At 46.3% G+C, this 27,533-nt stretch overlaps 1 protein-coding gene across 1 annotated transcript in view; it reads left to right on the top strand.

The window, feature by feature from the left end:
- efnb3b (ephrin-B3b) overlaps positions 1–27,146 on the top strand; it is a 78,952-nt gene extending 51,806 nt beyond the window's left edge. The window contains exons 3-5 of the mRNA XM_034615538.1: positions 17,881–17,973; positions 20,770–20,829; positions 24,931–27,146. Coding sequence (XP_034471429.1) covers positions 17,881–17,973; positions 20,770–20,829; positions 24,931–25,370 — 593 coding nt within the window. The 3' untranslated portion in view covers positions 25,371–27,146. The remainder of the gene's footprint in view (positions 1–17,880; positions 17,974–20,769; positions 20,830–24,930) is intronic.
- The last annotated feature ends 387 nt before the right edge of the window (positions 27,147–27,533 follow it).

A 27,533-nucleotide genomic window follows, 5' to 3' on the forward strand; every position in this document is an offset into this window, starting at 1 on the left:
TTTGGCTCCGCTCTTTGCTGTGAGGAAGAAGAGAGCAAGTAATTCCAGGTTTGTTATTTTGGGAGCGTGATTAAGAAAATGTGTGATGAATGGAAGATTAGAGGAGCGGGGCAGATTTACGGGACTTGGAGAACGCCGCCGTAAACGGATTACCGGCTAAAGTAATCGAAGAAGTTTTGGCGGCGACGCTCGGGAAGAAAAAGGTCGCTCAGCCCACAAATGTGACATCGAGTGACAAATTAGTCATCGTTTATTTGGGGCTGTTGCGTTACACGAGGGATATGTGCTAGCTTTCTTTTCCTTCGAGTGAGTGCTGTGGAACTGATATTTTTAGTGCCCCTCACTGACGTGGACGTTGAGGTGCACTCTTTTTGACCTCCGAGAGGCGGGAGTACATCACACTTATATCAATCCACCAAATCTGCTCATGTTATGTGAGGGTTTGTCAGTTGATGAGTGGAAAACTGCTCCCATCTGCCATGTTTTGGCATGCTGCGGTAGTTTCTTTTAAAGCCAGGCCTCTAAAAGAGCTGCATGCAGTCCTTGGAGGTAAGAGTAGTTGGCTTGTGATCCTGCGGGAGCTCGGTGTGTGTGTGAATGGCACATTTGAAATATGAATTATCCTGAGCTGTTTTCACACTTGACCCTGTTAAAAGTTTCACCCAGATGGGAAACTCTGACTCTCTTCCACTTTTCTTTGTGTTATTCTGTTTCTGTCGTTCTGCGCATCTGTCACTCCGTCTCGCAGCTCACTTCCTGCATGGCGCACTTATGACTTTTTTAGTTGCTCTCTCGCCCTCTTTCAGCTCAAGACAGCACCGGAAAAAAGTGAGCCGAGCAGAGATACATGCATTCCTTTTGCTATCAGATATGGCAGCGGGGAAGAAAGACTTCCTCTTGCTAATTTCACATGCAGGACTCCCAAGATGAAACCTGAAAAATATATTATTTTCCCATAGGTTTCCAGATCAAGACAAAATGTGGAATAATACACTTACAAGAGAATTTTAGATTTCAACTACATAAAATCCGATTTCTTACATAAATTACATGTTGCGGCCGAATGTTTTTAGATTTTTACTTGATTGATCAATGAGATCAACTGGTGATAGCTGTGAAATATTTTTTCGGGTTGGCCCTCCATACAGACATGGATGTATGCTGCAGCCTGACTGGTTGGTGCAGGGAAAGAACTGTGAGGCAGTAAATCTTGCTTTTATCTTAATGGTGGATGAGCAGGTACGTTTCAGTGTGTCCCTCACGGATCGAACCTGCGACCTTTTCATTTTCCAGGTCAGTCACTCATCAATCGAGTTCTCTCAGAATCTTGACTCTTTAATAAGTATCATTTAGTTACTGTTTTAGAGCAAGCACGTACCTGTGAAACACTTAGAGCTGTTTTTAGATATGAACAATTGGATCTGGACATTATCCAGACACAGCAGGAGATTGTTGAGGCCAGATGCGTTTACAACAACAGGAAAATGTCCGCAACATTCAGGTGAAGGGTCAATTTAGTGGTGGAAATAACATTTTTAGGGTTAAAGCCCATCGACAGCATTGGCCCTTATCGCCGAAAACTCTCGTCATTCTAAGTTGAAATATTCGTCTGTGTCTTCTACGTGTTTGGCTTCTGTTTTTCATCTTGAAAGATTTGTCTTGTGTTAGAAACGTCAGGAACACGCCTACTGAATTCTCCGGACATCCTGTTGTATTATCACATGGGCTCAGTTGGACATTGTCTGGACGTTTTACTCGAGGGTTGGCAGGAATAACTCATTCGTGTCCTCACTTCGGCAAAGTTTCTGGACAATGTCCGGAGTTCAGATGCCAGCTCGTCACATAGGAATGTTCTGCAGAACTTTTACTGTTTGACTTACGACTGTTGCACAGGTTTGTTTAAGCATGTTTTTATCTACATTGACAGACTTGGTGTTGTGTGATCTACTTTGGTAGTGTGAGAATGATCTTATCAGGCAATAAAGCTTGTTGAACTTGAAAACCAAGGTGGCAGAAAGAGGCAGACGGATATCTCTCAGCTGCCAGATGAAATAAACTAAATCAAACAGCCAAGTATGCAAACAAACCTCAGGACAGCACCAGAGAAACCTTGTACTAATGAGCACATGCACACATGCACACACACACACACACAGGTTTTTCCAGTCCCACTTGCACAAGACATCCGCGGATGATTTCACTTAAGCAAACAAGACGAGCAGATTAGATGCTAAAAACACACATTTGGGGAGGAGACTGCAACACACACACACACGCACACACACTTGCATGCATCAACCTAAAGACACACTCCATGATGGGAAAAAGAGATTCAACGCTCACATTAACACACTTCAAAACTGAAGACAGAATGATGTATACGGAGTGCAAACACACCCACCACTCTGAAAAGAAGAGACAAGCATAAGCATGCATGTACACACATACATACATACATACACACACACACACACACACACACACACACACACACACACACACACACACACAGTAAGAAAGAGACAGAAAGCCATACAGCTAAGCACACAGCTTCTAGCAGGCTGCTTTAATCAAAGAGAAGCTAAACAAACACAACTGTCATCACTCTCTTTCTCTCACATATAAAATATATACACACACACACACATCCAGTATACACGCACGCACACACACACACACACTACACACAGTATATAATTGCCCTATGCTTTCTGCTGTCCATCATCTTCCCCTTCATATCTCACCCTTCTTCTTTCCACTTTCTCTCTCTCTCCTATCTCTCCCTCGAGCAGTATGCAGGCACAGATGTCAAGATGTATTATTTCGGCTGACTGGCTCCCATGTTGTGTGTGTGTGTGTGTGTGTGTGTGTGTGTGTGTGTGTGTGTGTGTGTGTGTGTGTGTGTGTGTGTGTGTGTGTGTGTCCTGCTTTCCTCTTTTGGAAACACGCAACAATGGTGTGGGGGGGGGGGGTGGTGAGGAAGACAAAGGAGGCCTTACTGGTAAAGATGAGTAAAACATATCTGAATTCCATCGTCCTCATGGACCAAAGCACACATTATAAAGGGCACACACTCATAGATACATGACTTCAGTATTCCAGTATTGCCGTCATGGTTCAAGGACATTTAAGGCAACACACACACACTTGTACTCTGTATTGAATCTGTGTTGATCCATTAGAAGGACCTCCGTGCTCGTCAGGATTGTGTTGTAGCCGAGTCTTGGCTTGTGCATTTAAACACTGAAATGCAGCCAGGTTTAAAGTGCCCTGTGTGTGTGCGTGTGTGCACAGTATTTACAGTGTATGCAATGAGAGAAGGAAACTTGAGAGGAAAAGAAAGGAGAGCCTGCTTTCTAGGTCCCCCAGTGTTTTCATGGTCTGTGAATTTGGGCCCCTAGGATCTAAAATGTATGGCGGCTGTGGAGTAAGAGAATAATTGCAATATAGTGACAGTGTACGCCTTCAACAGATCAGCTACGTATAAAGAAAAGAGAGTTTTGACTCAGCATCACATGATCATTAGTTAGTGTTGGAGGACGCTTCTTTGAAATTATAGCCCCTGAAGTCGTCCATTTACAGCAATGCTATATTTATTACACCTATGTCATACTGATATACTTATTTATTGAATATAATTCAAATTTATTATTTCATTGAAAGTAGTAAGCTACACTACAAACTATTCAGGCAAGTAATTTTTATATATTTAAGTGGACATGTTTTAACAAAAGATGAAATATAGCGATATAGCTTTTGACTTAGCAAGAGGATTCACACTTAAATTCATGTTGATGGGTACTTTTAATACTTAGTATACGTACATTTGAAGGCAAGTACTTAGGCTACTAACTTTTACACAAGTAAAAAAGTTGATGTGGTACATTTACTGGAGTACATGTTTGTCTATTTCTACTTTTACTTAAGTAAAATGTTTGAGTATTTCCTCCACTACACTTTCGAGCAATTCTAGTACTACTACTGCAGTTACTCTGGCCTATTTGTACAGCACGTTCACAGTAATACAGTTGTATTACTAAGTAAGTACTAACATAAAAGATAACCCACTAATTAGTCCTACAAAATGACTACATCCTGACCTCTACATTTATTAACAACTCTGTACCATCATTATATTTTATTGAGCTTCTCCACCCACGATCAAATCTTGTTTGATTTTGGTTCTTGCTCGATATCTGCCACTTAATCAAGACCCAACATTTTGCCCAGTCTTCGATTAGGATCTATTTTCCTATTCCTGGCCAACCCGCAATAAAGCGCTGCCAAGAGTTCGAGCAGCCGAGCCTTATGATGTATAATGCAGATTAGGCTTTAATTGTGAAGCATTTCAGCTAAACCTTGAATAAAGTTTTCCTTAATGGGAAATCCAATTGTTTCAAAGGTCTCTCCCATTGGTCACGACTGCAGTGGGCAGGGCTTTAACACTTTGTCAGCATGGAGAGTATGACAGGGATGCTTAGTTAGGTGTGTGTGTGTGTGTGTGTGTGTGTGTGTGTGTGTGTGTGTGTGTGTGTGTGTGTGTGTGTGTGTGTGTGTGTGTGTGTGTGTGTGTGTGAGACTGTTACAGGTATGCATGTTTATTAGATGGACCTCAAAGCTGCACACGGGCTCATTAAAGTGTTTGATTGTTTTGGCGTGTATGTGCATGTTCCTCCTGGAGCGCATCATTTGTCACACACACACAAACGTGCACGTGTTCCAGAGGTTGGCAGTTTTTGTCCTTTCCCAGCTCTCATAGAGTTCATTAAAAGCCTTAATTAGACTGACAGTTATGTGTAATTACAGTCTTTAAGATGTACAGCTTCTCTGCAGGCCCACTCCTTCACTGCCTCCTTTCAGAAGTCATCCTCTGAAGGGAGAAAGTGTGCGTTCGGGAGCGTTCACACGTGTTTGTGTGCGTTTCGGGGACCTAACCTCCTGCAAGTTCCACGTCTTTGGCATTTGCCATTAATATCAGAAGGGAGTGACATTTATGAGGCCTTTCTCCTCAACAGCTTCTGCCGCCATGGATTCTGTGTTTTTCCCATCTTTCTCTTCCTTTTTCACCCTCGCTCTTCATCCTACTCCTCCTCCTCCTCCCTCTCACCCATCTGCTTCCCTCCTTCTTAATTTAGAAACCCCTCCCCTCTCCCCGCCGCCATCTTCCCACTTGCTTTTGCTTTCTTTCTCTCCCGCTACATGTCACAGATCGCTGTCACGTTCCTCCCCTCAGACTGCTGACCCACTTCCCTCTTTCTCGCATCGTTCCCCGCTTCCTGTTTCACCAGACGTTTGTCCTTCAGTCGCGCAACTTCTCTCCCCTTCCCGTTCCCCCGCCCAATTTCTATTTCACCGAAAGTCGCGTAACCTACATCTCAAACCCAAAAAAGCAAAAAAAGTAGGCCCAACATTATTCGACTGCCTGTCCTTCAGAGAGGTCTTTAAATAATCTCAAAAGTACTTGGCTTGTGATGTTTCGACATGATAGCTTTTTTTGGTTTACTTCATAAATTTGTGTGATTGATGTTATTCAAAAAGGATTGTGGGGTTTGTCGTGCATATCTTTTCAATCTAACGGAATAGAAAAATACCAAATAGGATAGAAAATGTCTGCTCTACAAAAATAGAGGTACAACAAATAAAATAACCGTGGGAGTCAAACTGTATTCCCGATCCCTGAACAGTATCATGTACATTTTTCTGCAATATCTCCATTGTTTATTGAGTCGCCATCAACTACAAAGTTAACTCAAAGTCACTTCTATTAAGACAATCTGACAGCTCAGTGTCACAGAGGGAAGTTTTGGCCTCAGATACACACAGTGTTTCATGAGTTATGTTTTCTAGTCGAAGGGTTTGTGCCCCGTGGCAGAGCAGAAAGCATGCGGCGAGGGTCGCCTCCGCCGCGTCTTTGGCATGTCGGTGGCGAGGCTCCAACACTGTAATCCTGCAATGACAGACAATGTCACAGCTAGGTTCTGCCTGAGAGGAAGCCCCTCACAAAGACGGGGACGGCAGGAAGGCTGGAAACATAAAGGCAATAATTGAAAGGCGAGGGAGAGGGAAATGTCGGAGAGGAGGGGAAGCGAGAGCTGCTGGTGAAGAGAGTGATTGCTGCAACAGACGGCTTGTTGTTTTTTTTTCTCTCTACCCCCTCTCCCCGGTGATGAAAGTATGACAAAGTGACAGGAGACGTGGAACTGCGAGTTAGGTGTAGTTGTCTCCTGTTTTCCTCTTCACTGCACAGAATTCATGCTTAAATTGAGACAGTAAATCAGGCTAATGTGAGACTGGGGGCTTTTATTTGGAGGCGCTGCGCTCACACAGGTGTGTAAATGTGCAATCCTGTGTGTCGGTGTGCGAGCACATGTTGGGGGGGGGGGGAGTGGGCTCAGTGGCCCAAAAAACACTACAGGATGAATGATGAGGGCATTAATGTGAGAGAAATCACATCAGCTCTGCTAGGGATACGCCTGCTGTCCACACTACTCCGGAGTTTTAGAGCCGCTGAGATGGCGACGCTTTGAAACGCTGCTGACCTCGTTTTAATTTGAAAACACTGCGTGGCAGCATTTCAGTCTGGACGGGCAGAAACGGACATCTTTGCAGTCACGACGTAGCCTTCGCTGATTTGTCAGGCTCCTATCACATGACCCTCTTTTGGAGGAAACAACAAGCATTAGCCTGGGTACCAGTCTACTAGAACGCAACACGGATAATCAATGTGTACGTGCTTTTCCAGGTGTTTTAGTATGGACGGATACGGAGCCAAAACGCTCAAGTGGACAGAGATCGTTTTAAGTTTGAACTTAGTCGTATGAATGTGGTGTCCTATTACCTGTGTTGTGTCTCACCCCCTCTGACTGGTTTTGCAACAGGCGTGTGGTGTGTGTGTGTGTGTGTGTGTGTGTGTGTGTGTGTGTGTGTGTGTGAGAGATGTTTTCAGGAGCTAAAAAGTTGAGACCCACTCAAAGTCAGCGCTGTAAAAGTAGATGTTTGTTTTAATTAAAATCATCAATGCAGATAATGATTCTATCAAAATTGCCTTCATGACTTCTTAAGTGTTAATATCAGGGGACAGCGAGTGCGTCACCACACATGAAAAGCACAAATTCGCTGCTGTCCTCCTCTGAACATCCATCACACAGCGTCTCCTCTCAGCCGAGATTATTAAAATACACAAGTCGAGACTTCTAAGATTTCCTTTACTCAACGGAGAGAAGAGGAAGAGGAAGGAGCAAAGGAGGGGACAGAGGGAGTGAGTGATGGACTTCTCTGGTTTAACCCAGATCCAGGCAGCCGCAGGAGGAGTGGACAACCGGAGGTGTTTCGTTTTTATTCTCGGAGCAACTTGGGAATAAGAGAGGCTGGTAAAGAAAAAAAGAAGCGTGAGCAAAGAGCAGGAGAGACAGTGAGAAGGTACGACAAGGCTGGCGCTGACCCATTTCTCCAGGCCTCCAATCTAGTGGGCTGATATAATGGAGGACGGCTGCCCACATGCACGCACAAACCTTGAGACGGACACACGCCGGCAGACAAGAACGCGCAGTGACGGACACGCACATGCGCACATACTGGAGTCCTCAGACAGCCAGATCCCCCCCACCCCCCCCACCAGTCGCTTCAAGTGTTACTTCTCATCCTGTGAGGCTGCAGCAAATCTGGCGTCACCTCGGCCGCCACTGGAAAATATCGCATTCAGACACTCAAACGCGACCATGAACTCGCCGGCCCGCTGCGCCGGCTCAGCCTTCCTCTCCTCGGCCCCCCCCCCCCCAGCGCCGGGGTAGCGTTAACGTACCGAGCTGCATCTAAAAAGGCTTTGCAGGTTTTTTTTTTTAAAGCCTTTAAAAAAAATCTGTGCCGTAGAAGTCACTAAGGGATTCACTGATAAGTATTCATTAAGTATTGATAAGCAGTCATTGAAGTTTTCATTCAATATGCATGGCGGCCCACTCAGAGGTACACTTGACAGGGATTGCAGGGATAGCCGTTTCAAGCAGGTTTGTGAAAGTTAACGGGTAGCTACTTAGCGCACACACAGACACACACACACACACACACACACACACACACACACACACACACACACACACACACACACACACACACACACACACACACAACACAGAGAAAAACAGAAAAACACACAGAATGCCCTCGCTGCCCCAGGACGGGAACATTGACCCAGATGTAAGGAACATTGGTCGTGACTGTCCTACATGGCTCGCACTTAACTGACGTTACACAAGGCTCATCCACCCAGTCACTAGGCCTCCTTTTAATGGGCCCCGCTCCCTCTTCTCTTTTTTTTTTCTCTTTCTCCTCCTTTGCTTTGTTCCTGCTTGCCCGTCTTTCTTTTGGTCCATTATGCACGTCTATGCTCGGGCGGTCGCATTTATTTATCCGCCGTGGATTATTTTCCTGAATGGGGCAGTCAGACTTATTACATCTACTCCACCGCGATTTGTTCCTCGTCGTTTAATTAATTGGCGCGAGAGTGAGCTGGGAAAAAATCGGCCTCTGTGTTTATGCCTTTTGTTGACCTTATTTATGCCCCGCCCCTCCATCTCCATCCCCCAGCCCGGGCCTATATACACACATACATATCTCTTATAGGGTCTATAAGCAGCTTTTAGAGGTTGTGTGCAGATCTTTTATTAATGCGTAGAGACACTTTGGCTACACTGTTGCTGCAGCTGTCATTGACCCGCTGAGCATCACATCAGATTATGAGGTGGAGGATCCCTCATGTACACACACACACAGACACACACACACACAACATCCCTGACCTTTGCGTGTCTACTTGCAACATTTAGATGTGTGAGAATTCACAATTAAGGTCATACCCCACATAAAACATGGCCATACTCAGCTGGATGATTAGTATGCCTAAAGCAGTGTGTCTAACAAATGGTATGGATTCAGTCAAACGAGAGCACTTTAAGGCCTCCAGCTATATTTTAACTCATTGTCTCCAAACGAAACCATAAAATGGCAGCGGGTCTGTCGCATGCGATCACCCTCTCGCTCTTGGCGCCGTGCACGCGTGTGTGCGTTTGTCAGATGCAGGGATCAGGTGCGTTCCCCCCCCGCAGTCCTCCTGTTTTTGGAACTGTTTGACGGGAGGAGGAAGAGGAGAGGGCGGAGGCCGCTGAGCAGTGGCCCAGTTTGTTGTGTGTGTGTGTGTGTTGGATGCTGGAGGTTAATACGAAGTGATTCTGAGTCGCCCACCCTCCGAGCGAGCGGGACAGCGGAAGACAGAGAGTCAGAGGGAGGGAGGGAGAGAGAGAGAGGGCGAATAGAGACGTAGTGATTGTGTGTGGGGGGGTTATGATTGTAATAGAACAGGATGGATGGAAAGCGAAAAACTGCTGAGAATTAAAATGTCATCGAGCACAGAGTGGAGATCAACCACACGGAAGCAAAGACACTGAGATCATTTTCCTATGGTTGAGAGAGAGAGAGAGAGAGAGAGAGAGAGAGAGAGAGAGCTGATGTCAACGTTTTGAGGTAATATGTCTCCTCTGTAGAGGTATGTGTGAAATTGGGGGGCTTTTGTAAGATCCTTCCCTGTGAATTTATGTGTGTGTGTGTGTGTGTGTGTGTGTGGGTCAGCATGTGACACATCATGTGAGTTCAACCTGTGACCGTAACTTGGCTCCCAACGTTGGCCTGTCCAGATCCCATCGCCTGTACTTCTCTCTTACACACACACACACACACACACACACACACACACACACTTGCCTTACTAAGGTAACTTTAGTTCAGTCATGTTTTCGCCTAAATGTAAACTTGTCTGCTTTATAAATCACATTATTACAGAAAACACATTTTTGAGAATTCCCCTCTGAAATCAGCCAATTCTGCTGTGAGCGGAAATGAGAAATATTGCTTTAATTTCTTCACGCACTTTCTCTTACCCTTTTTAGAATTGCATGGGTCAGATTAAACGGCTGTTCAAAAAAAAGATTTTAAAACTGTAATTTGTAGCCATTGTCACCGAAGTATCCTTAAATCCTCTAATTCCGTGCTCTTTCCTCTCACAGCAGAACAGGCAGCATCATGTCGTAATATTGCAGCTATGTGAAAAAGTGGATGCTTTCTGTATTTCACAAGCCAAGGTTTTACCAATTGAAACCTTTATCAGCACAAATCTCCTCCTCGTGTGACAGACGCGTATCATGTTCATCCAAGATCCCTCACAAACAGTCATGTCACCGCGCAGCCGAGGCGCCGAGCACGCTGGCGTCCTTGTTTGTAGCCGCTCCAGTTTGTGGATCAAGTGTTACCACAACACCGTGAACAGTGGGTCTTTGTCCGCTGCAATTGAAGAGAAAACCTGCGCTCTTTGCAGAAAAACAAGTTTGGAAAACCCTACTGCTACGTTGGAAGTGATGGCGTATTGTGCGTTTGGAGGTGGAATGTGAAAATAATACTCGGCTGGTGTGCTTTTTTTCCGAGGGGGAGCTAAAATAATGCCCGTTCTGTCTCAGTACACAACTTAATGCCCCCCCTCCCCCCCTCCTTGCCGCCGCCGCCGCTAGGTAATGGCTTGCGATAGCTTCGTTAATGCGTCATAGCAAGGTCATAAAGCGCCATAAAAGATTTATGCAGACGTTTTTAGTTACAGGAAATTTGGATGGCGAGATCCAGGATTATGTTTGGGGGGGGGGGGGCACAGAGAAAGGGATTGAATCCTTCAAGTGAGAAGGGCTCAGGTTATATGCTCCTCTTCATCAAGATGACACACATGGAGTTCATAAAGCCTCTGGAAAGTGAGGGCTACAAATTTAAACAGGAAGGCCTCGGTAAACCCCACCCCGAAGTCCCCCCCCCACCCACCCACCCACACACACAAACACACAAATCCACCCGAGTGACAGACGGGACTTTTGTGGGTTGTTTCTGGAGACTGTGGTTTAAAAATCCAAACATCCACCCACCCATGCGCTTTCTGCCGCTTATCCGGGGTCGGGCTGCGGTGGCTGCAGGTTAAGCCAGGCAGCCCAGACGTCCTGCAGCGTTTAGTCCCTGGAGGAGGGGGATCCGGAGGCATTCCCAGGTCAGATAAGATATATAATCTCTCCAGCGCAGTTCTGTGTCTACCCCACAGTCCTCCACCCATTGGACGTGCCCAGAAGACCTGCGGGGGTCTTGGAGGTCTTCCGGGAAAATCCAAACAAGTGGAACTAAAAGGAGGGTTTTAAAGGCGAGCGCTGCTGCCGTGAAGCAATACATCGGTTTTAGGTTGATTTGCACAGATGGGAGCACTTTGCACACACACTGTCACAAACACACACACAGAGGTATACACACTGAAACCACTCCAGCCTCAGCATTCACCAGTAGGCCTGCAGCAAAACAAAACACCCACTCGCGTTTCGAGTCTTTCACGTGGCATTTGAATCCGTGATTATGGCGTTCGTTAACCTGACACACTCATTACGTGGCTAACGCTCCGTCACAGAGCAGAGGCTAGTGGGGGCGCCGGCAGGCTCGTGGAACGTGAGATAGCAAAATGTGAGCAAGCTTTGTTGCTACCTGGCTCTTTTTCATATTTTTTTGCTTGTTTATTCTGTTTGTTGTTTAATCTGCTCTTTACTGTTCTCCGCATTCCCAGTTTTGCTCCCTTTAATGCGGCTGTCATCGGGAAAATATGGTCTGTCTTCATGCTCAAAGCACGTTTGTGTGTGTGTGTGTTGTTTACTGGCTGATCGTGTAGCATTACCTGCATAGCTCCACCACAACTGCAACTTCATAACTTCAAAAGAGGCATGAGGGACATACATCTGCCTGGGGGCCCGGGGGGTCCTTGGGGGCCCTGGGGGGAAATGTATCTGTCTCTCTTCATTTGTCATCTCCATCTTCAATTGAAATCCATAATCCTGCATTTATTTTGTATTATGCACCATATAAAATCTGATTCGACACAGTCTATGGACATTTATTCTCTCTAATTATTTTTTTGATTCATTAATAATATTACAATGGGCATATATATATATATATATATATATTATACTACAATTACTAAGGAAAACCAGATAAAATTGTTATTTGTGCGATTTATAAGTAATTAAATAGGCACGGTGCCCCTCAACAAGACAGCGTGTAATGACCTATCATTAGTGCCTTATCTAGTTGATATTATCATGAATGTGTGGATCCTTAACCTTTCGGGCTCCTGGGGTTCAGGGGCCCTATTCTAGTTTTCAATTTTTCCTCGTCATTACTCCAGCAGCACATTTTAGGTTTAAATGCCCTTAAAAAATAAGTATCAATATGTATCCATAGTACAAGATACAATTTTCTTCTCTGGACTTTTGAGCAGAGCAAAATGCGAGTCGTGTCCCAAACTAGAGCGAAGGATGTGATGGAAATGACAAGTTCAGCGTGTACACAAATTCACATCACTCACAGGAGCAAGTGTTTTGCTGCGGGAGGCCAGCTGTCACTCAGCATGTGTGGAATATATAACCAGGGCTGGAAAACACACCGCGGGGGAGAGGAGGTGCCGAATAGAGTGGGAGGGCAAACACCCAGGTCCAGGCTGTGTGTTAATGCAAATGAAATAACTGTGCACAGTCCAGGGTGGCCAGTGACGGTCAATACAGAGCCGAGGGGCATGTGGATGTGGGGGTGGGTACCGAACTCCTAAATCGACCACACCTCTCCACATGGCTATGGCAGGACGTAACGTTTGCCTACAGTTAGCTAGCAGCTTCCTCCAACTCGAGTCGACACACGAAAACGAAATGTCTAAAGCTAAACGATCGAGAGTGTGGGGCTGTATTTCATACGAAAGGATTCCGACACCTCTGCAGCAAAAAGCTCAGAGCCGGGAGCAACAGCTTGCAGAGTTGGTGGGGGTATGCACCTTGTTTGGGATCCACCAGTAAACGAGAGAAGGAGAAGGAGGGGAGGAACATGACAAACCTAATGGAGCACGGGATACATTTGAAAGCTGCTCCGTGCACGAGTGCTTGTCTGACAAGCATCAAGCGGCAGTGTGGGTGCATCTGGCCCCGGCGCTGGGGAGACAGGTCATCACGAGTTTGGAGGTGGAGTGTCGAGTGCTATACAAATAAATATACAAATAAATAAAGTTATACTATATTAAGTGCTGAAACAATTTAGTGTTAAAATTATTATAGTTGGGTATTATGTGAGAGTAATACACATCAACTTCGAATTTGCATTAACAATAAAAAAAAACGTTTTTATCATCGACCATCATTTTGTGTTTATTAGTTTTTTTCTTAAAGGCAAAAGTATCCGTTCTGGCACAGTTTAGGCACCAGTACCATTTTAAAAGTATTGATGTAGCACTGGTATCTGGAAAAAACCAACGTAGCCAACCCTGTGCCTTATGTGGGGCTGAAGCCGCGGAATCCGTGGACGATATGTGATATTCCTCCGGTGGAGTCACTGTCCACTTTTACGTGACGTTGGGCCGGCTTCAGCAGCCGGACTGGAAGCAGAGAGGAGGCCTGGCCCAGCACTGACCTTGGTAATAACAAGAGAGACACAGAGAAAGACTCTCATCCACTCTGTGATCTTTTATATGGACTCCATACACACTCCTCCCTCGGCCCGCCGGCCCGCCTGCCTCCCTGTGCCGCCACTACGCAGCCTGATCGAGGTTGACTGCAGTTTTATTTCATTAATTACGTTTTTCCACTTCCTCCTCCTCTCCCTCCCGTCTTCCTGTCGAACATGGGTGTCAGAGCGACGCCCTTCCTCTCCTCCGTCCTCTGGCGCCTCACTCTACCCCCCCTCTCCATCACTGCTGATCATAGTATCAATTACTCATCCCTCCTCTCCCTCTTGTCCCTCCCGTTTCACTCTCATCGCTCGTCCCCCCCTTTCTCCTCTTATCTCATCCCAAATTACTGAGTACAGCCCTCCCCTCCCCTCACTCTCTCTCTCTCTATCTTTTCCTCTCTCCATCCTCCCCAAAGAGAGGTGGGAAAAATTTGAGGCACGCCAATCCCCCTACACCTCTCCCCCGTATCTCTCGCACTCTCATCTCCGACTCGCATCAGGATTTCACAGATGTTCTGCGATTATTTCTACCTTGATGTTACGATATCTTCCCTCCCTCAAGTGCGGGGAAATCTGAAGCATGTTTTTTTTTTTGGCGTGTGTCTTGCAACCGAAATTGGGAAGGAGAATATTTTCGATCCAAGGACAAATCAGCGATGATCTCTTTGTTCACTTTGTACCTGTGAAATTGAGATTCGCAGAAATAGAGGCACCTGCAACATGTGTCATGCTTCTCAGAGGATTAGTCGGGAAACGGTTCTCTGTTTTAGGAAAAATTGCCTTTGTGATATTTGTGACCTGTTGATGATGATTTAAAAAAAAGAAATGGCTTGCATTTGCAAAAATCACAGGCTCCCTTGGTTCATTTAGTCTCTGTCTCTCTTTGTGTCTCCCTCTTCTTTGTATCCATTACAGCTCCACTTTCCCATAATGGAGACATTAGAGTCTTTTACCTCTCCGCTATCAATCATGTCATTTAAACTCTTTCCTTACTTTCTGTTTTTACCTCCTCCACTTTTCCACCACTTTCCCCTTCCTCTTGTCGTCCCTTCTCCTCCTCCTCCTTTTCTCTGTGTCCACCGGGCTCTAGGTCATCTTCATCGTCTCACACAGTCTCCTGTCCCCATCATATCAGCAACAGCTTGTCACAGGCAATCAGTCTCTTCGCCTCGCTTCCCCGCACGACCTCCTCCTTTCCTCGCCCTCGTCTTCCTCACCTCCCTCGTCTCCCGTTACCTTCTTGTCCTCCTTCGTGTGTCAGTAGTTATTACTCTCAGAAGTAATTTCCCACCCCCCGCCCTCTCCTGTAGGACCAGTTAAGGTTATTTGCTCCATCCTCCACCCATTCCTTCAATCAGAGCTGCTATGTATTTGCTTTTTTGCCCCGCAGCTCGTCTTTATCACATTCTCTAACCGCATGTCCTGGGATGTAGAGGAGGGTTAAACCATGTAATCTCTCTTATGTCCCCTTCTTAGGTTTCTATTTAAGGTTTCTTGTACAGGCGTACGTTTTTTTTTTTTTTATCATGGAGATGGAGAGGAGGGATTCTAACAAAATGACATTTGCATTTCTGAACATGCAAGTTTTTTTTCAATTTCAATATTTTTAATAATAATAATTAACTTAATATATATCGCACTTAAAGACACACATTTAAGTGGTTCACAGACATGAAAACAGATAATTTAAACAAGTTAATGCAAGACAATGGATAAAATAAACCAAAAAAATAAATAAACATCTGGTTAAAAGCAATATGAAAATAATAGAATAAAGGAATAAATCAAAGAAAAGTTAAAAGGCATTTTATAAAAAGTAAGTTTTAAACAAGGATACTGAGGTGACATTATTTAAAATAAACTAATCATTTCCATAATACATTAATTCTTAAAAAATCTAATTTATGGATGTTATGTGTAGTGCAGTTGCATTGAATTGGTTTCTTAGATAATTACATGTATAATTCAAATCTCTATTTTGCTAAAATGTTAAAACTACACATCAGGACATTTTGTTTGTATATAGAAGAAAAACAGCAACAAAAATACTATTTTATATCTCACTCACTATTCTAAATGACAACTTATGAAATGTTTTAATTTTCACAGTGGGTTCCCTTCTACTGTGTGTTTGTCACTTAACCTGATTTGATGGAAAAAGTGAATTTATGGGTCCAGTTTGATGCGACTCTTGCGAAAAGGTGTTTTTGTACAAAAACTCCATAAAGCTACATCAACTCTCATATCAAAATTCAAATTATTTTGATGAACCTATGAAATGAAGCTTCTCAGAGATCACACAGGACAGAAGTAAGAGGGAAGTGGACTGTAAAAGCTTCCATAAGAATTTTGTATTCAATCCTGAAACCAAACACAAGCAGATAAACATATGAAGTATTTTTCAATGGCACAATTAAGCTCTGATGAAACAAGTGCTGTATTTGATGTGGCACTCCAGCTTCATTAAAATAAATTAGACTGTCCATGTGCATTAGTGCAATAAAAAATATTACACAGGCCACATCAACTGAAAAAAAGGACGACTTTTACTTTAACAAATAAACCGAGGAATATACAAATGTTTTCACGGCACTTTATTTAAACCGTCTCGATATATCCCTTCATCCGTGCATGTCTCCTGGCTTCCCCTCCATACTGCTGCACGCCTTGACCTCCGCCTGCTTCTCTCCTCCTCTTTGCTTTCACACCCTGCATCCTGCAGGGATGGAGGGAAAGAGAGAGGGAGGTGTTAGAAGTGAAGCTGCCTCTTTTTCACACCTCCCTCTCTCTCTCTCTCTCTCTCTCTCTCCTGAGCCATCCGCCATCCCTCCCTCTCTGCTTTACTTCAGACGGGCTAATCTGCAGCCTGAAGGGTAGTGGCAGGGGGAAATGATTTCTTACATATACGTGTGTGTGTGTGTGTGTGTGTGTGTGTGTGTGTGTGTGTGTGTGTGTGTGTGTGTGTGTGTGTGTGTGTGTGTGTGTGTGTGTGTGTGTGTGTGTGTGTGTGTGTGTGTGTGTGTGTGTGTGTGTGTGTGTGTGTGTGTGGAGAAGAGGTGAGGGTTGGTTCCTGGGGGCTGAATCGGGTGGAAAATAAGGATACATTTACTGTCTTCTATACTATTCACTGTGGCACACCAGTCCTTCCACTTACTCAAACTTTAAAGATGGACGTTGGCCTCATGCTGTAGAGGCCGTGATCGGTTGTGTTGAGTGAGGTCACAGCTGGGAACATCTGCACATGAATGATTGAGACGGTGACGGTGCAGCAAAGGTGTGATTCTCACTTCGAAGACCTTTTTCACCTGTCGCCTCCTCTCTGTCTCACTGTCCCCTCTCCTTTTTTTTATTTTTATACTTTAATTTTTTTTTACAGTTCTTCCACCTCTCTCTCCAATCCCCTCCGTCCTGATTCCCCGTGTGCACGCTCCTTCCTGCTCCTGCAGCCTCAGTGACCTGCAGACCAGTGATCTTTAATGCATTCACTGACATATTTAATGTAGGAAGGGATTCCTGTCCATTCACACATACTTTTTCTCGCCTGTGCACTCTGTCAGCTCCGCTTGACCTCCTTTGGCCCAGCGTATCTTCACAGGAAAGAAACCTGTTTGATTCCTGAGCCGCTCATTTGAAGCATCTCTGCCGGTTATTACAGCTTCAAACTGCACATTCATATTAAATCCCTTATTGCCCATAAACACATCACTGCCTTAGTATGAAATAAAACAATTCTCTTTAATTCACTTCATTATATCATGAGCTAGTAATGGGGTATTACCACAGTCTGTATCCCAACCAATCTGGACCAGATTCTCTCTACACGCAGCGTTCGGTGTCTCAGGGGCTCCATTTTCTTTCATAGGCGCCCGTGATTGGATTACCATCCCTTTTTATCCCCATCAACCAGTCTGCCTCTCCGGATCACCCCCCTCTCCCGCTATTTCTCCAGACCCAGCAGCAACAGCAGCTGAATGAGCGCGGTTGAGTCCATGCGCAGCAGCAGGGGTGTTAATGAATTCCAGCGGACTGCTAAATGAGGGCCTATTAAAGCGGCGCCGCCGCCGCCGCCGCCTCGCACTTTGACATTTCAGAGCTTCTGGTGGAGTTTAAAATCGCTGCCTCTGCAAATGTCACCCCGCCGACTCTCTGGAAGGGCTGACCATATGAATAGAAGCGATTGTTGCCGTCGGCTGTAGATCGAGAGAGGCTTGAATTTGTGTGGCTTTCAAAGATGGGTTTCCAATGTGCTTGTGGGTGCATGTGTGTTGGTGTATACCACCCAGCTACTTGGGTAATTGTGTAATTTTGTGTTTTCCATCCCTCCAGCTACGTCAGACGGGACGCGCCAAGGCCTGGATAGCATGAGAGGCGGAGTCTGTGTCACGCAAGGCATGAAGGTGGTCCTGAAAGTTGGACAGAGTGAGTCCTCGCACCCTTCTCTCTCTCACTCTTCTATTATTCTCTCTCGCTCACTCACACACGAGCTCGCCCATATGTGCAACTACTGGAGTCCACCACACACAGACTCTTCTCCTCTCACTCACTCATAACACACACCTTGTTATTCATGCATCACACACAATCGCTCACTTAACACACTAACGCACATCGGCTCCAGTCCGCCGCATCATCTCACATCGTCGCCACACACTGGCTACCGCTCCCCATCTAACACGCTTGTGAATCCCCTCCCTGTGTGTGTGTGTGTGTGTGTGTGTGTACGATGTGTGTGTGTGTGTGTGTACGATGTGTGTGTGTTCTCGCTGAGCGTATTAGGGCTCGTTAAGTGGCGAGAACGGCGGAGAAGTGCGGGATCAGTCATCTCTAATGAGCCCTGTTGACTCCCCTCTCACTCTGCCTTTTAACTCCCACTGACTCACGCTGGACACACACACACACACACACACACACTCACACGCTCCGACCCAAACATTGAAACTCACACGCGTCCCTGTGCGGCGTATACATGACAGGCGAATACGCATCAAGCTCACGCATGCAGGGACATGAAACATGGTAGCGGGCAACACAACCTGAGGCGTCCGGACACACACGTACGTGCCAGAACACACACATCCCCCCCCACACACACACACACACACACACACACACACACACACACACACACACACACACACACAGCAGACCTGCCAGCGAAAGCACGATAACAAAATGACTCCATTCAGCCTGAAAGCACACAGTCAGTGATTTTTAATGACTCATAGCTGCACACACGTCTCATTTGTTTGCAAAATATTCACAGGTAATGACCCTCACATGCAGGCCCGTCAAAAAAGGCAGAAAAAAGGCCCATTTACACGTTTTTCACTGACCAGCACATTCCTACTCATAATAGGCACCTGTCCTTCACACGACCCCCCCCCCACACACACACTTACGTCTATTTCTTTAGCCGATGCTGTGTTATCAGGCCTTGTGTATTGTCGGTGCTCTTCAGCAAAGAGCCAAGTGGCGCTGCTGCGGCTCTATCAGCCCGTAACATCAGCAAAGTCAGCTCGACTCAATAGAAATACCACCACACACGTACACTTTGTTTCCCCCCCGGCTCTTTCACCAAATGAGCAGTGGAAATGCTACCATCCTGTCTCACAAACACACACACACACACACACACACACACACACACACACACACACACACACGCTCTGCCACTTCTACACAACTGTATGAAGTTCTTAGCCTCACACACGTCTTTTTTTATTTGTAATTTCTCTTTCCCTTTCCTCTCTGTGCCCGTTTTATCTTCAGTCTCTTTCTTTTTCCCAACTGTCCTTCCTTCACCTCCTCTCTATTCCCTCTCATTTGTCTTTATTCTTTTTTTTTTAAAAACCCTTTCCTTTTCAAATTCCCCTTTTCCCTGTGCTCATCTCCCACCCACCCACCCCGTCTCCGCCTTCACTCTGCATGCAGGCCATCTCTCCTCACAGCTCTCCCTCTCAATCCCCCCGTTATTTTCTCTCTCTTCCTCTGTCTCTCCGTCTTATCTGCTCCGTGGCTGAAAGGTCACGTCTGTGTTGTTTGTCGTCTAAATAAGCGGCGTGCCGCCTCATAGTGATCTCAGAAGAGATACGGCGCTCTGCTCTGAGGAACAGAACGCACACGCAAGCACGCAATCACGATACACACACTTGCACCACTGCCCCACACGCATACAATGACCTGTCTTCTCTTATTTTATTCTTTATCTATCTTGCTTGCTCTCTGTCTCAGTCATACACACACACACACACACACACACACACACACACACACACACACACACACACACACACACACACACACACACACACAGTCTGAACCTCCCTCCTCTCGCCCCTGGTGACCACACAGCAGTTCCTATTGATCCATACAGCACCACCCCTAACTTCTGTTTGGTGGGCTGTCATGAGGGAGCCGCTAGCCAATAGCCTTCCACTTTTCTAAATGTCAGTATGTATAGGTTGATGGCTGTGCAGGCACACACACACACACACACATACATACACACACACACACACACACACACACACACACTCACCACTTTGTGCGTGGCTGTGATGCAGTGTGTGTCCCTATAAACACCCCATGGCTATGTCTATTTTGCCCTCCCCTGCCGCCGCAGTGACCAATAACAGACCTTTTTAAAATGCTGGATCAACTGCCGACATGAAGAGTCACATCCCAGCTCAAAACTCTATTCCTGCAGCCGACTGTTGTCCAGATGGCTCAGGAGTGAACAAAGTCAGGGTTTTCAGAACCATCTCTTTCAGCTGCGAGGAGTGGCACCTCCACAATGGCTGCATCTGTGTGTGTGTCTGTGTGTCTGTGTGTGCGTGCGTTTGCATGTGTCACATAAACGCGCTTTAATGCCATCACCATTACTGAGGGCTTGCTAGACAGATGGCCTGATTTAGCGACTACAGATTACAAGCCGTTATGGCCTTGTGTAAATTTGCCTTGGCCAAAACAACAAACAGCCTCTCTTTAGTTTCCCATTCCCGCTGGAGAAGTGCTCATACACGGTGCATTGAGGCCCAATCAATATGTGTTCTCCTATAATGGGAGTGGAAGGGAGGGGAAGCCCGAATCAAACATCTTCCGTCCCGATTTCTCTCTTTGCTAATGTCACTTATTGGTTGCAATTCTGAGAGCCTTGGCCGTCTCGTATCTCCGCCACACCGCTTATATTCCCCCCTTCTCTTTTCTCCTCCCCAGGCCCATATGGACTGCCTCCTAAGAAGGAGCCTGCGGGACGCACCACCAGCAGAAACCCAGGTAAACAGGAGACCAAACGGAGATAATCTGTAGCAGATCCGTCCACAAAATGGATGGAGGAAATAAGCAAAGACTGGTGGATAAACGAGAAAAAGCATTTGGGAGAGGGAGGGGAGGAGGCGACAGATGGAGAATGTGCAGCGGTGACATCTGTGGATCTCTCTATTTAATTCCATATCTTTCTCTCCCTGCTCTCTATCCCTCCTCTCATCTCTGCGCCCGGCCCTCCGAGCTAAGTGCTGCAGGCGGGGAATGGATGGCTAATAGCTACCTTGGGAGAAGGGCAAGAAAAGAGAAGGGGAGGAAGAAAAGAGGCAGGGGGAGGAAAGAGAGAGGGCAGCGGGGAGAGAAGGCTAGACTGGCGGCGACGTTTCAGAGAGTTATTATTGTCATTAGTTTGGGCGGCCTGGATTCTGTAGTTCTGTCGAGAGAGACGGAAAGAGAGAGCGACAACGATGGGAATTACGGAAAGATGAGGGCTGAGAGGAGAAGAGACGTAAGGGAGTGATGGAACAGAGCGGGTAGAAGCGGGAGGCACATCAGGAAGAGAAAGAGAGGAATAATTGAAAAGCAAAGAGGAGAGGGGAATAGAACAAGGAGATGAAAACGGAGAGAGGCTCTACCTCAAAGTGTCTCAGCGGAGGAGAAAGAATAGGATTCTCTCTCAGTCGCGTTCATCTCTTCCCTTTTCTTCCTCGGTGGTGAATTTGCATACTATAGCAAATGTGCGAATCGGTGCATTTGCACATTTTCCCAACCACTGGTGCGTACCTCGCATACGAGAAGGTGAGGGCTGTACATGTGAAGTGAGCAACAGTGGTATGCATTGTGTTTTTTTTTTGCCTGAATGAAGACTGATTTACATCACTCACACATAATGAGGGATTTTACATGTGTTTAACACCCAGACAAGGACATATTAACACACTTTACCGCATATTTGAAATAAGTGTTGTGAGTCCTGGTGTGACAGTTGAGACAGAATTTCTAATCCTCCAGTGAATGCACTTGGAAGTCGTCTCAGCCAGTGGAGTGTTGCTGGTGATTCAGCTCTTCTTTTGTCTGTTTGGTCCATCTGATCCTCTCCAGGGATGTAAACAAATATCAGAGAGCACTCAGGATCGAGACTCTCAACCAGATTCAGATTATTCTCCTCCTTATCAAAGTAATCCAGTCGATTGTTGCCTGGGCAAAGCCAAATAGCAGGATTTTCCTATAAACTGCAATGCAGTGTGGGTACAGTAGTTTTTCCATTTTCAGACATTTGGCAAAGTTTGTCTGCAATATGTTTTCATCAGTCTTTGCCAGAGGTACAGGGTGAAGAGGCTTTTTCAAATTATTAACTAGACAGAAAATATGACACAAAACACAATAACTACAAAACAAACACAAACTCCGATCACAAACAAACAAACAAACCATACATCATTGCTGCAAATATCATCAGGCCCATCATCCTTCCAATATATAATAGTGTTTAACAATCATTTAAAATTGGTGGATATTTTAAGAGTCCTCATCTCACAGCTTTAAAAGAAAATATACTCCGAACAAAGTGATCAGGTTTATACTTGTTTCTTTAACATGGCCTCGTACAACAGAGAAGTTGTATTCAAATTCATTGCATTACGCATGAGCTGAACCTCCCTCCAAAAGGCCGACACGAGACAATAACAAAAAATATACATTTACAGTTGACTCAGATCATGTGAAACAAAAACAACGTTTCTTTGACTCTGTTACACCCCAAATATTTAACATTTTCCATGGTAAAGATGTTTATGCAACGCTGTTACTCTCACCTCATGGTCTGATATTGAAGCCAGACATCAAGTACAAGTCGGTGGTTAAGACACACAGGAAAAAGTGCGATGTGAAAAGATTGTCTCCACTCACATTGCACACAAAAGCCAGATGTTAGTGTTTTTTTTTTTCACCAGTGGAAAAGGGGCTTAATATGGGTCTTCTGTCAGGAGTGTACACAACCGCTCCTGTTCCTGGTGCACATGGAGGACCCCGCTTATGTCACTGTGGCAGTTGATAAACCATCAGTACACATGGACAGGAAGAGACAAATTAACTGGTTTTAAAAAAAAACACACATGGCACCTTATGTGGGAAGCAGCCATGATGCGTCAGAGGTACTGGTGCTACTTATGAAACCTTGTCACATCCTCTTGGATGCGTTTATTTACAGATAGTTGATGGGAACACGCACTGATTCACTCTGTTGCATAAAACATGTGCAACAGTTTAGAGTTAAATCTTATGTATGCAGCCCGATATCACAAATCACAAATTTGCCTTCAGGGGATTAAGAATATTTTCAGAACGACAAAACCCTCTGTCCTTAGATTCTTGAATCAGACAAGGAAAAACAAGGAAATAAGACAAAATGCGACAGAGAAGGGAGCGGTCTGTGATAGATGTGTGCACAGAATGGAGACATGATACTGTCCCGAGCATAATAAACCCGTTCCAAAGCCGAGTATGTCCTCCTGAAATGGGATTTATACTCAAGAAAAAGTAAGGTAAGCACAGCTGGCTGAAAAACAAGCTAAAGACTCTGTTACCACCCAGACAATGTTCTTTCATCACCTGCTGCCCCTCTCTCTCCAAGGTTGATTCACTGATGAGTTAAAAACAAAAGAGAGACGCGAGGGGAGAGGGAGGAATCAAAGTCTGAACTTGTGTGACAAAAAAAGGAGGGTAGGAAATAGGGGGAGCGAGAAGAGGAGGCAGAGGAGGAGAGGTGAAGGAAGAGGATATAATAAAGAGAACGGTGAAAGGCTGCGGCCATAATGGAGATGGAGAATGAGGGATGTCGGGTTAATGGAGGGAGGAAGAAAGCAGAGGAGGAGAAGGGACTGTAATCGACGTCCGGCATTAGCGCTTTGTTCCCAGTCAGCCCAGCGCGACGGGAGGCCTATAGCAGCCGGGGGGATGAGGTGTGCTTGCACGCACGGTAGTGTACATCCACATCGCGGCGTGCGTGTGTCCGTATGTGCGTTTGTGTTGCTAGGCGCTGAGCTCAGAGCAAGGTAGGTCATTACGGCTACAATAACCCAGAAGATAGAGAGAACCACAGAGCGAGGAAGCGGAGGAGACGCGCGCGAGAGAGAGAGAGAGAGAGAGAGAGAGAGAGAGAGAGAGAGAGAGAGAGAGAGAGAGAGAGAGAGAGACAGACGGGGAGAAAAGAAAAGGATGTGTGCCAAGAATAATGATAGGCCAATCCAAATGCTCTGTGTAGCTGGGACTCGCATTACTGGCCTTAACCAGTTTGCCACACACATGCACACGGTCCGGTGCTAGAGAGCGCCACCACCACCCCATCACTAGCACACACACACACACACACACACACGCACACGCACGCACACGCACGCACACGCACACGCACACACAACTCCAGACTCCATCATCCACCTGCTGGCTTCTGACCCGACCTCCTGCAGAGAAACCTGTGAGTTCGGAGGCTGTGAGGATCTTGGGTTTCAGGCAGACACACAACAGACAGACAGATAGTGTGACAGACAGATGAGAAGACAGGCAGGCAGGCAGGCGGGCAGGCGGACTGTGTGGTCTGGTGGTCGCAGCAGAGCAGGGAAGAGGCCCTCTTCATGTGGCGGCCTGTAACGCTAAGTAAATACAGTTGTTAGGGTTTGGGCAATAGAGTGTGTTACCTTGATACATAACTGCGGCTTCGCCAGGCTGTCCACAGGAGTGTACAGCTCACACTCACACACAGGGTCTGCGGATATGCCTCTTCATTTTATATGCGCTGCTGTCCACTTTATCACATCAATAAAGAAACCACATATAAGCTGCTGTGAGATTTGCTGCATTCCGCTGGGTTAAATCTCTGCAGTGTTCCCTCGCCGAGCCAAAGCAGCACCATCACTCATGTTATTGTGGTGCGGAGCCATAAGGATTGGTATGTTTATTTAAAGGCCCGTGCAAGCACAAATTATGAAAGCCAACTGTGTTATTGCCCTGATGATTAATATGCATAGTTAAATCATATAAATCTAAAGGGAAAGACTGGGAGAAACTTGTGATGCCGTGGCTATTGCCCTAAGATACTTATGCTGTGTGTTTCAGGCGCCGCGGGGAACTCCACCCAGTCTCAAAGACCCAACAGCTTCGGGAACGAGGGCGGTGGTGAAAACGGACCCTTTCAAACCTCCAACATCGCCGTCATCGCCGGCGCCGCAGGAGGCTCCGCCTTTCTCCTGCTGGTGACAGCCGTGATCTGCGTGGTGTGCTACCGGCGGCGGCACGCCAAGCACTCGGACACCCACCACCCACCGCTGTCGCTGTCCTCGCTCACCAGCCCCAAGCGGGGAGGCGGCGGCGGCATGGGCCTCAGTAGCTCCAACAACAACGGCTCAGAGCCCAGCGACATCATCATCCCCCTGCGGACGTCGGACTCAGCCTACTGCCCGCACTACGAGAAGGTGAGCGGGGACTATGGACACCCCGTCTACATCGTCCAGGAGATGCCGCCTCAGAGCCCAGCCAACATCTACTACAAAGTATGAGACGGCCTCTTCTCCGGCTGACTGGACACACCCACCTCCCTCCACCCATTACCAACAAATCCCCTGCTCCAAATGAAGCCACAGCGAAGCTCGCCATCACAGCTCCGACCCTGAACCCCTCAATACGACTAGTGTCGCCCCATGGAACCCTCTCACTCCCCCGTGAGCCCACACCCCCGGCCACAGTTGCGTTTCTCGCTGAATAAAGCACCCCCGACCCCATCCTCACACAACTGGGCCACACAGTGTGTGTTAAGGGCGATGTCGTAACCGTACACAGCCCTTCTTAACAAGGCCCTCACGAATGGGCGAGAGCCTCTGAGTGCCCCCCTCTTGTTAACTCAGAGCTAAACGAGCCCCACCCGTGCTGAATAGAAGAGTTGTTCCCCAAAACGCCAGTGTGCGTGTGCAGCACACACTCTTTTTCGAGGAGTATGGACCTGGTGTTGGGACTCGCGATGTTTTAAAAAAAGAAAAGAACTACAAGAGCAACAAAAAAAAAAAACTACACCCCTGAACCCACTTAGCGCCAGAGAACTCTGATTCCCGGAGGCCCTACCTGCCTATTCCACCATCCCGCCCCTCAGAGCTCCGTCAGCCAACCAGAGACCGGCCCCTGCCACTAACTCACCAATAGGATTCTAGTTTGTTTGTGTTTGTTTCTTCTGAGGAAACAGGGGCCTCAGACTCAACCAATCAGCAAGCCTGGGCGACGGTCACATGACCGGGCCGGGGCCTGAGGAGGTCTGACCAATCGGTGACACTCAGAATCTTGTATATTTTAATAATGTGTGTGTGTTTATGTGTGTGTGTGCTGCTGAGTGAGTGTGCATAGGACTTGGATAATAATTATGGCGCTGCTGCTCCACATTAGACGTGTGCGTGCAGTTAGCGCGCTTCAGTACAGCAGGTTTGCATACGCGTGTGTTTAGCCGGCGCGTGTGTGTTTAAGCTTTGTGCGTGAGCGACTGTGCGTGCGTGCGTGCGTGCGTTCTTTAGACTTGTCTTAAATACCAAAACACAAAATAGTGAGCAAATATCAAAAAAAGTGAGATTTTTTATCACTATCAACACTTATAGATTATATATATGAATATCCAGTAAATAATTTCTAGATGTTTTCTTCAGTTTTCTATTGTTTCGTTATTTTTACCCACTCTGATAAAGTACACTTCTGTTGATAGACATTTTTATCTGCTGTTTTCTTTTTCACAACTTAAAACGACCTTCTTTCCTTTCTGTTCCCCTTCGGTTGTATATTAATTTAATCCCTTTTTTTAAATTTCCTGGCGAACAGAGGTTGTTTCTCTCTTCCTCTCTTCCCTCTCTCATTCACTCCCCCACCTCCCTCCCTCTCTCTCCCTCCCTCCCTCCCCTCTAGGGTCTCTGAACTCTGTGTATATTTTTATAGCTCCTTGTACTATGCCGTAGTTTTGAAGTTTAGACCTCGTTTGTGGAAGTGTTGAGGTAGAACCATCTATGAAAGTTTTTTTTTTTTTTCAAACGCTTTTTTTCAAACTGCAGAAGTGAAAAGAAGTGAGGGGCACGGGGGAGGCGGTGATGGCGGGGAGGGTGCGTGTGTGTGTGTGTGGGGGGGGGGGGGGGGGGGGGGTGCGGCGGTGGCGAGAGGGGATGAAATAAAAAAAAAAAGAAGAATAAAGGAAAAAGAACAGGGCAAGAGAGAGTGCTGTCTGGGGAGGAGGAATAAAGCAGCGTCTGAATGCAGAACTTTAAAAAAAAAAAAAAGGAGAAAGGGAGGGAGACGAGGGAAGAAAAGACTGACGGAATGGCACGCCGAAGAAAAAGAAGCAGAAAGGGAGGGTAGGATGAGGAGCGGCAGGAGTGAGAGATGAAGGATCCCGAGGAGGGAAGGATGGTGAGAGCAGATAAAAGAGTGGCTGGTGAAGGAGAGACACCTTTTCTTCAAATGGAGGGTCTGAGCCGCCCGGACAGAGGCGACGGAACGACGGCCAAAATGGATTTTCGGAGGAGTTGGACTCTAACTGTGGAAAGGAGAGATCCCATCACATACTCTCTCTCTCTCTCTCTCTCTCTCTCTCTCTCTCTCTCTCTCTCCCTCTCTCACACTCACACTCACACAGACACACACACATCTACTGTCACACTTTACGTTAACGTTAGGTGGCACATTTCAGATTTGCT

The sequence above is a fragment of the Hippoglossus hippoglossus genome, chromosome 18, assembly GCF_009819705.1.
Source record: "Hippoglossus hippoglossus isolate fHipHip1 chromosome 18, fHipHip1.pri, whole genome shotgun sequence".
NCBI classification, from domain to species: Eukaryota; Metazoa; Chordata; class Actinopteri; order Pleuronectiformes; family Pleuronectidae; genus Hippoglossus; species Hippoglossus hippoglossus.